Source organism: Xenopus tropicalis, chromosome 6, assembly GCF_000004195.4.
Source record: "Xenopus tropicalis strain Nigerian chromosome 6, UCB_Xtro_10.0, whole genome shotgun sequence".
In the NCBI taxonomy this organism is placed as follows: Eukaryota; Metazoa; Chordata; class Amphibia; order Anura; family Pipidae; genus Xenopus; species Xenopus tropicalis.
Genome location: NC_030682.2, coordinates 113258391 through 113269188, shown reverse-complemented (window position 1 = coordinate 113269188; position 10798 = coordinate 113258391). Strand labels below are relative to the sequence as shown.

Below are 10798 nucleotides of genomic sequence, written 5' to 3'. Positions count from 1 at the left end.
ACAAAAAATATAGAAAGCTATTGGGGGACTTTTACCAAGGCACAGGACGTCCCTGCTAAAGGGCTGTGGGTTTGCACAGAACCCCAAAATATAGGGTAATTCCGAATTCCTTGTTGAGCTTTAGTTCTACTTTAAAGTATACTACTTTATTAAATCACTTAAGTGTTCCAGTTTTAAAGACAAAGTTGCAAAAAGTCACTGAAATCCCTAAAAAATGCACTCAATTTTTGCATTTACATTTGTTGTGGTTTTGTAGCATAATAAATTGCAGAAAAAAATAGTTTTCTGTGGAAAAAAAATCAGGTTTTGGTGTAAAAAAAAAAAAAAAAAGCATTAATAAATGCCCCCCCCCCCAATGTACCCATTGTTACTCTTGCCCGACCACACTAAGCACTAGCATCTTATAATATCCTGTTTATAACATAACAAAAGAAAAGACTAGACAGAGACATGAGAATACTGCAGGCTAAAGCAAAGTGAAAAGTGCAAGATGCGTCAGTAACACCTTCTCAGAAGCTTAGGAAGGTGCAGAAATATCTATACACTCACCTTATACAGTTTCCAATAAAAATAAAGGCAACATGTAAAAAAACAAAGTTAGGGTAGCCAGCATATTAATCATCCAATTTACTCTCCACTGAAACTACAGCACAGCAGATTTTTTTTTTTTTTAAATGACTGAAAGTAACATTTTGTTGCATGTTGACAACTGAACAAGTGTCCAGTAATTTATTGAAAGCAAACTCTCTATTCAGAAATTCTAAATAAATGTCATCAGTTTAACAAAAACACAACAGCCTAATCAAACGCTTTCCACATTTTATTTACATGTAAGACTAGCTGCAGTCTCAGAATCACATTATTCATATAGTCGTTTCCTCTTGTTATACTTCTGTGGCACTAAAACTTGAATGCAATTTATTGGAACAAAGACTGTAAACAAAGGTTTGCTGTTTGTTACAGGTAACAAACAGGAGCTGCTTTACAGAAATCAAACCCCCATTTTATAAACAAAATTAACAAGATCAAATCCAACAATGTTTAGACTCTAATAACTTGCTTCTGTGCCTCTTGGGAAAAAAACCAGAATTAGAATTAATTAAATTTGCCAATTCAAATGAAAGCATTTCCATTTCACCAGCTAGCATCTGCGTACAGATTCTGTTCTTTGATTAGTAAGTGAAACACACATTAACTCTAAAAGCAAACAGATAACCGGACAACTTCACTTCATGCTTTAACCTTATGACGCTCTATGATAGTCGGAGGCAACTTGAGGCTTGTTTTTAATATTTTTAACAGTGCCTTAAGACACCAACATATGCAATTTGCTTTTTTTTGTGCCTGTGACAAATTATTCCTCTATAAGTGCAATGACAGAAGAGCAGTTCATGTTATGTTTGTCTGGATGTGTAGATGACAATGTATCTAACAACCATTAAAAAAAAAAGAAAAGAAAACAAAAAAAAAACCAAAAAAACAAAAAACACCTTAAAGAAGTCCTATTGAACATGTTCCTAGAAGAAACTGAAACCATCAACCTTTAAATCACTGTGGGATGGCTGTAATAAACCACACTGACTGCAAGCAATTAGGTTGGGTGAATTCAGCATTTTAAGTTTTAATAGATTTCTGCAAAGCATAAACCTACAAATAAGAGTACCAGTTAAAAAATAAATAGAAAATAGGTATTTGATATTAAAAAAAGATAAACCTCCCAAAACTGCGAGTGAAAGACTAATTTAAGGAAGGGCAGCCTGAGACAGCCACAGAATCCCAAATCTGAAACCTCATTGTATCTTCTGTAGACGCTGCACGACTGACATAAGTGCATCATCTTTGGTCGGTGAAACATTCAGAGTCACCTAAAGGCAACAGACATGGCAAAGGGCAGTAAAAAAATGTAATAGGAAATTAATATTGCCACGTTCAAATGCTATCTGGGGCTATGGTGCAGCACATAGAAGCTTTATGTGGGTGTATATATTTTTATACACACAAAAACAGGTTGTTTTCAGTTAATACCAGAACATGAACTGCTGTTCTTTAGAAACAACCAAGATGTGTAAATTTAAATGATCTGTGCTGTGATCTGCAATTAACATTATAATGGAAAAAAAAATCCTTTTTTAACAACCTTTAACCCCAAATAATTTTTTAAACATATTCTTGAATGAATGGGTTAAAGGCTGCAACATAGGTGATAGGAATAAATCATCTACTTTTGTTGCATACAATATCCATAACTGGGAGTCTTCAAAACTGGGAGACACATTCAGGCATATGAATCATGTGCAATTTGTGCCCAGAACAGGTTTGTCAGGGCCGAAAGGGTCATCCCTCTCAGAGGTGGAAAGGCATGCAACAACTGACATTGCAGGCCCATCCATAATATGTGGTGGGGGCAACAGAGGAAGTACAGAAATCATTCCATATGAATTAATTGTTGTAGGTTTGTCCTTCTGGTGGCTGCGGAAGCTTCATATTTTCTTTGGACATCATGAGGCGTCTAAGTTCTTGAAGCACAACTTTAATGCTAAAGGAGTTTTGCCACTTAGCTAAAACAGGTATGCTTCGAGAATCCACCTACACAGGCAAAAGGAAAAAGTAAATATTGGATTAGCAGCTAAAAATTTGGAGTGGGAAACAAAAATGCATCAGCAATCAAATCATGTCTATCATGTCTTAAAGTGGACCTGTCACCCAGACATAAAAAGCTGTATAATAAAAGCCCTTTTCAAATTAAACATGAAACCCAAAATATTTTTTTTATTACCACATCCATACCCATTATAAAAGCATTTTAAAATCCCAGCTGTCAATCATATAATGCCTGCCCCGCCTCTATGCCTTAGGCATAGAGGTGGGGCAGACAGTTACTTTCACTTTCAATTCAGAACTTCTTAGATGTCACTGCACTCCTGACATTCCCCCTCCCTCCTCACCATCTAATTGTGTAACCAGTGCATGGACATGGGTATCAGGTGCCCCCATACTGGCACAGAAACAAGATATTGGCAGGATGCAATGCCTGCTTTGATAACAGTGTCCACAAAATGGCCCCTGCCTGCTTGCTGCAATTGTGAATTCAAAGGCTGAAGAAAATAAGATTAAAATAATTTATATAGTGTAAGTAAAGTTTATTTTGCTTGCCAAACACAATAGAAAACAATTTGAAATTATTTCTTAAGGTGACAGGTCCGCTTTAAGTACACTTCCATAAAACAAAGCAAGATTCTGCATCACTGCTAGAAACCATGATCTAGTACTTTTTACACACCATCAGTTTCATGAGAAAAAGTAAAATTGGTTGCCTAGACTCGCATATAATAAGGCCCATAAGAATCGTGTGGTTACACCTAAAACTTGGGAACTTTCTTTCCGATAGTTATGAGATTAGCAAGTATAACATTGATTGCAAGCTCTTCCGAGCAGGGACCTCTGATCCTAATTTAATTCTGTAACACTTGTTGGTTTAAATATTGTAAGACCCCTGTTCATTATAAAGTAATGTAAAGTGCTGTATAACTAGCTGCCACTATATAAATAAGTGATGCTTATGAGATATGTGGGTTTGACCCACCCACAAAGCTTCTAAGAAGATTTGATTTCCTTGATGCAGGACTACAGATGCAGGCCTCTATGACCCAAGTTTGAATACGCTTAGACAGGTATATGTGCAGTTCCAATTATTAATTCCTTGTGAGTGTGGACACTGTCTAAAATGTATTAACATGCCCAAAAACCCCAACAACAAACAATTAGTTTTTTTATGTTTTAAAGCCATAACAACAGAGTTGGGGACATAAAATGGTAGGCTATAAACTGGTTTTATATAAACCAGTTCTTTACACACCCCCACATCTGCAAACCTGCATACTGTGCAAAATATTTAAATCTTATTCTTCTTACCCTCAGAATGTTCGAACTGTTGATTAAAGTTGCAGTAAAAACATTGTACTTTAAATGCCCAGATGCCAAGATATGAGGTGTGAGACAAAAACACAAAACGTAACCATAAAAACAATAACTATAATCCTGCTTACCGTGCCATTGGAATTATTAATTCCATTCATATTCATCTTTGTTACAAACCTAACTGTCGGTGGGGCTTCTGGGTATTTAGGTCCACATTCTATTTTTAAGCTGTAAATTCTATTTTCATAATTTGTCTGAAATACAAAGAGTAATACAAGAGAAAATGATAAAAATCCATTTTCTACATATATCAAATTAATTATTATTTTTATAGAGAGCTTGTTGTGTACATATACATGTATGGGATCAGTTATCCGGAAACCCGTTATACAGAAAGATCCAAATTTCATTATAAGCAAATAATTCTAATTTTTAATAATGTTTTTCTTTTTCCTGTAATTATAGAACAGTACCTTGTACTTGATCCCAACTAAGATAAAATCAATCCTTATTGAAGGCAAAACAATCCTATTGGGTTTATTCAATATGTAAATTATTTTTTCGCATTCTGGATAATAGGTCCCATAACTGTATATGGTTTAATGTTGATCATAATGTAGCTAAAAGAGCTTGATCTGTTAGAGGACATGTAAAGCTCACTTTTTCACTGGGGAGGGTGGGGGTGCCAATATTTTAGACACCCCCAGTGAAATAAATTGCTGGAAAAACTGCACCAACCCATGGAAAAGAATATCTAAGCTGGCATTTTAGATACCCTTGTGCAGATTTTTGTTTGTACATGAGCAGTAGAGTAGCCAAAAGTGTAATGGTCAACAATGCCTGTTCAACACTTTGTTTTTCCACGGGCCAGTTCTGGTTTCTCTGAAAAGGAACACCAGCCCCAGGAAAAACATGCAAATTCCGTTCCATTGGAGACGCCAGAATGTCATATCACTTAATAAGTTAACATGCAGAATACAAATTAAAGTACAGGTATGTAAATTTGGGACAGTATTTGACTATTCAAAAATGAGACTGCATCCTTCTGAATACTGAATGGAAACAGGAGCATGTTGTAGTACTCCAACCAGTACCAAGCAAATATTTAAACAATAATAACATGCTGTGTCACACATGAAACTGTAATGCAGCATAGAAACACCTGTAAAATATATCAGTGTTTTATGCACATACTTGATCCAGATGATATATCTAAATTATCCATGATTTGTTCTACTCGCCAACAAACCTTTGCATTAATTCACGTTTCCTAAAAACCACCAACACTACGTCAATCACATTGTCATGCACATTGGCACACATAACATGATGTAATAACGACAAACTGCACTGTATGTTTATATTAGTAATAACTTGCACAAAGACTTCTGTAATGAATGCAAGGACCGGAACAAAGGGTTTTAAATAGTGAGATTGCTGAAATACTGTAAAAATGGCATACGATTTAGGAAGGAAATCTTGCAAAAATTCAGCAACCATCCTAAAAAACACTGCATATTTATGACACATCATTGACTATCATTTGTTCTGGCGTATCAGCTCCTAAAAGTGAAATCACACATGCTAGTGTCTCTTGCCAAATATCAGCATGTAATGTGTGTTTTTTACAACAAGTATATTACTGTGTTTTCTATAGTAATGCTTATTTCATTTTTTTATGCCATGTAGGGACTTTCTAAAACCATGGCATAAAAATGCGGTGTAAAAATGGCACGTGACATAGGTGACCAGCACTATGGAACCGATGCTTAGAGGTATTTGTCAATACTATCAAGCTAGTATATATTTTCATATACAGGTTCCAACACAAACATGTTATGTTCAAAGAATTGTTTTATCCAGAAAAAGTTGCAAACAAGATTGCCTGCTACAAGACACGCAGTTTACAGAACGCACCCTAGGGGGTCCAATTATCATTCCTGTCCACCTAGTGAGTGTCATATCTTCATCATCTTCAAGGCCCCAGCTGACAGTGCCATCTCCCACACCTTTCTGCCCTTCTTCAAGTTCTTCCAGTAATCGGAAGTTACGAGGCATCTTAACACCTGTTAGGACGCAATAATATGTATTGAAAAGTGGTAAAGCATAAAGACACTGCTTCTCAAAATATTTTAAAATTTTACATATTTGTATTTCAAATACAGATTTCACATTTAAATTTAGGAACTTCCAACCAATAAATGCAAATATATTGATAGGTTCAACAACAACTGTTCTGCTTGTAATCCACAGGTCCACCCCCCAGCTTGGCATGAGCCAGTTCCTGAGATGCCCATGGATGATCACCAGACAGTCACTCAAGAGGCCTACCCAACTCAGACCAACCTCCTGCAGAGGCCCTGAATACATAGGTGTCTACTGCACCACTTCTCTCTTGACCAAGTATCTACAGAAGAAACACAACTTCCATAGCAAATTATGAGAATAAGTGGTACAATAATCTTATGATTAATTTCTAAACTTAAATCTATCAAAGTAGGGGAAGTGACAGCTACTCCTTGAAAACAAGATGATTAGAGTACTATATAACAAAACAGAAAGTGAAAGGTGCAACAGAGCTGGAAAATGTATGACTATCAGGCCAGGAAATGTGTCAGCCAACTGTAGCAGAGTGAGTGAGACAGACAGGTTTCAGGGCCAAATTTAATGGAAAAGGAAGGCTTGGGATTTTTTCATTAGCAAACAACATGCAGAGCATAGAAAAAATTAAAACACTATAGGCAGAAGGTAGATCAGGTTTGTAAGATGGCTGGATAGTGGATTTCTGATGGGCATGTGATACTAGGCTGGGAAGAACACTTCAGTAACAGAGAATCAAGGTGTGTAAGATGCTTCAGGGCACACTACACCCAGAAAATGCAAATACATATATATATATTCAGCAGCAGCAGAACACAACTTATTAGTTCCAGAAAGCTGAACAAAAGTGGGATAGTAGAGAGATGCAGAACAAAATATATGTAGGCTGCATGGCAACAGGAGGACTGGATCCTGTAGAGCAAAGATGTTTAGGGCCATTGCAAAATATGTGCAGGAAGGGGTGCAGCAAACGAAGGAAGGGCAACTGGATGGTGCAGGGGACAGAACAAAGCTGGACATGGCAGTGTTTTATGGTTGGACAGCACAAGCCATGCCACATTCAGAGTTGGTTACTAAGCAGATCATGCTATCTGTAAGGGGCAGCCATGCAGGCCATACCACTTGCTGACATATGGGGGGGGGGGGAATATGCAAAAGGCCACATCATCAGCAGGGTGGGCACTGCATGTGGCCCAATATGGGGGCAGGGTGGGCAGTTAGATGGAGCAGCTAGATGGAGCAGCTAGATAGACTGCAGAAGCACACAGGAAGGCAGAAAGGACACATTGCTAGAGACATGTGAAATCATTTCGGCTCTGCTATAGATCAAAAAAGTAGGGAAAGTAAAAGTGACACATTGAATGGAACAAATTGTAAGGGATAAGTAGATCCTACAGAGAAGGGGTCAGATACCCAGAAGGGATGCTGGGAGCAACAGTCCATGTAAAGGGTTAAGACCCCTGACTGCCAAATTCCTATTCACTCAACCGGGGGGAAACTGAAGGATGGGCAGGCAATGAGAACCCCCGAAAAGCAAGAGTTTTCTTTTGTCATCTTATCCCTGAAACCATACGGCGAGAGTGCGCCTCACACACAACTTCAATCCCTGCCCCTCCAAACCCCAACATCGGCTTTTATGCTCCCCGGCCCAGCATACACAGACCTGCGCACACCGCCATCTTCTCCGCCGCCCAGGACCGGAGCCCACGCACCATGAGACGTCAGCGCGTAGAGAGGCAGAACGGGCGCCAGCCGCAAACCCACACGTCACTTCCGCTGCTAATCTTGCCTCCCATTCATTCGGATCAAGTGGGAAACGCTGATTGGCTGCCGGGTTCGCGCTTTTACACATTTAATAAGTAGAAGGGAAAGGGAGCATGTGGAGGGGAATTAGCTCAAATGGTAGAGCGCTCGCTTAGCATGCGAGAGGTAGCGGGATCGATGCCCGCATTCTCCAAACTATTGTTTATGTTTTTACACGATTTGTAACATTGGCATCAAGCAACATTTTTCCTGTGGCAGCACTATGCCTTTAGCAATTGAAGGTGTTTGGAAACTGGTTTGGCTATACTGCTAAATATTGTTAAATATTCACATTAACTTTTAGTTCCTTATAAAATATCCTATTCCTAGCAACTGTTTCAGTTGGTCTTCATTATTTATTTTTCATAGGTTTTTAATTATTTGCATTCCTATTTTTTCAGTTTTCAAATGGGGGCCACTGACCTCGGAAGCCAGACATATTTTAGTCTCTGGGGCCACAATCTTATTGTTTTTGTTTTTATTACTTATCTTGCTGTTTAGACCCTCTCCTGTTTGTCTTTTAGTCTCTCATTCAAGCCACTGGCTGGTTCCTGGGGTAAATATCACTGCTGCTGAAATCCCAAACTGGACACCACATGGAAATTGTTTCAGAACATCAATGTTTACATTATACTAAAAGTTCATTTAAAGGCCAACTAGCCCTTTATGTTCTGCACCCATGCCCCAACCCTGGGTAAGAGATTCTGTTTTCCACACATATATCAAAAATGAAGCCTCAGTGAACCTCTATTTTTTGTGGGTTTGTTGCACTCACTGTTACTCCTATCCTGAAAAAGTTGTATTAAAAGAAGTTCTGTTGAGCTTGTTTACAAGCAGTGACTTGGAAGTAAAAGTATGATTAAAGAGATACTGACACCATCTAACACTTGCCAGCCTCTGATAACCCACAGCAGACCACTTTAACAAATATAAACATAAATACTGACTCCTCCATGCAAGAATCGACAACACAATTTGTTTTTTTTTTTGGGTGGGAGGGTCAGATGCGGACCATACCCCCTCACCAGCACAGAACAGAAAGACCAGCCTGCACTGCTGGTACACTTTTTAACCCCTCAGGTGTCATGCCTCCCATGCTCCACCAATGGCTGGCCCGCATCGCTACCTTCAGGCCCGGATTTGTGGAAAGGCCACAAAGGCCCGGGTCTAGGGCAGCAGAAGTTTAGGGGCGGCAACAAAATTTTTACATTTGGCTTCCATACGGAGCAGTCGGGACCTCTTTAAAGGTTTGCGCATGCCCACTCGCACCTGCGCACGGGGGTGTGTCGCGCGTTCGCGCATGCGCACAGGGGGCGGGCGGGGCGACCAACGGGGGTGGCCTCAGGGCGCCCTGAAGATAAATCCGGCCCTGGCTACCTTGGAGCCCACCAACCCCATATCTTCACCGGGGTATTCATTCCCAGCTCCCTGAAAATCAGGGACCACATGCTGCAGCTATTAATGCCACCAGCTAGAAAATTAACTTTAAGACAGAACAGTCTTAATGTTTCCAGAACTGTGAACTTTAACCCTTTAAGTGCCAAGGGACGTAGATTCTACGTCCCAGGTACCAAGGGACCAAAGTGCCATGGGACGTAGAATCTACGTCCAATGGCACTGTCGGGTTTACAAGCGCTGCGCTTGCTTTTAAAGCAGCGCAGCGCTTGTAAACCCCTCAGATCCCCCTAGGCAACGAGCAATGAAGACATACTCACCGATCCGGGTCCCCCAGCCGCACCGATCGCGTCGCCAGCCAATGACAGCAGTGGACACGCGTTGATGACGTGTCCACTGCTGTCCCTTTAAATAGCGCCGCCTACTGTCGGCTCCCTCACTCCTGCTGCGCACTTCGGACAAGATGGAGCTCCCCTGCTGCCTTCCTGCTGGATTGATCGCCCCTGATCGCCCCTGATCGTCTGCCTGCCTTGGGTAAGCTGAACTACAACTCTCTACCACTGTTTATTTTGCTTATTTCTATCTCAACTGTCTAAAAAATTTTTTTTTTTTTTTTTTGCATTTTTTCTTCTATCTTTGTCATTATTACACTTTTGTACACATACACACTTATTTACAACTTTCCCAAGCACACACAGACACTTACACACACACTTACACTTACACTTTTTTTTTTTTTTTTTTTTTTTTTTTCTTTCTTTCTTTTCTTTTCTTTCTGTCTTTGCTTTCTTTGGCAGTCTTTTTTTTTACTAAAACTTTATTTCTGATCTTGCTCTATAATTATCTGATTTATTTGGTTGCATTTTAGTGTTTTTTTGGCATTTTCATAATTGATTTCTGTTTTTGAATTATTCTATTGCACTGTAACTTTTTTTATTGCTATTTGGTGCTGAATTTGCAGTGACGTTGGTGGATCCAGGGCTCTGACCACCGATTTCATTGCAATTATTGTTCTTCTGTTGGTTTAGGTGGTTTTATTGGATTTTACGGTGTTTTATCTTTGCATTGTTCTTTATTGTGTGTTTAGTGCCCCCAAAAAGGTTGCTTTTGCAGTGACATTGGTGGATCCAGGGCTCTTACCGATTTCATTGCAACTATTGTTCTTTGATTGCTTTTAGTGGTTTTATTCCATTTGATTTCAGTTGTTCTAGAAAGGTCCAGAGGTGCTAAGATTGTTCTGGTAGTTTCTATTGCCAAGGGTTAGGCTGATGCCACACGAGGCGTAGGGCTGATTTTTTCAGCAAGTGGAAAAACGCTTGCCGAAAATTCAGCCCTACGCCTGCTACTTGTTCCTGCACCCGAATGAATGGGATACGCTCGGGTGCAGGCACGTGTAGCCGATATACGCATGAAAACGCGAGACTTTGCATTCTCACGCGTTTTCATGCGTATATCGGCTACATGTGCCTGCACCCGAGCGTATCCCATTCATTCGGGTGCAGGCAAAAAAAAAGGGGTGCATAGAGTGCAGCCCCAATATTATGCATTTTCAGGTTTGGCGGCCATGTACTTATGTGCAACC

The 10798-nt window shown here is 39.7% G+C and overlaps 1 protein-coding gene and 1 non-coding gene across 3 annotated transcripts; one reads left to right on the top strand and one right to left on the bottom strand.

Moving 5' to 3' along the window:
- Positions 1-695: 695 nt before the first annotated feature.
- Positions 696-7705, bottom strand: ube2v2 (ubiquitin conjugating enzyme E2 V2). 2 transcript variants are annotated; one of them, XM_018094650.2, is made up of 4 exons: positions 7432-7613; positions 5836-5984; positions 4047-4172; positions 696-2586 (listed from the first exon to the last, which is right to left on the bottom strand). In XM_018094650.2, the coding sequence occupies exons 2-4, from the start codon at positions 5974-5976 to the stop codon at positions 2440-2442; spliced, it is 414 nt and encodes a 137-aa protein (XP_017950139.1). In that variant the 5' UTR covers positions 5977-5984; positions 7432-7613; the 3' UTR covers positions 696-2439.
- Positions 7706-7902: 197 nt separating this feature from the next.
- Positions 7903-7975, top strand: trnaa-agc. The gene has a single exon. It is a non-coding gene; the product is annotated as a tRNA-Ala (tRNA).
- Positions 7976-10798: the final 2823 nt, after the last annotated feature.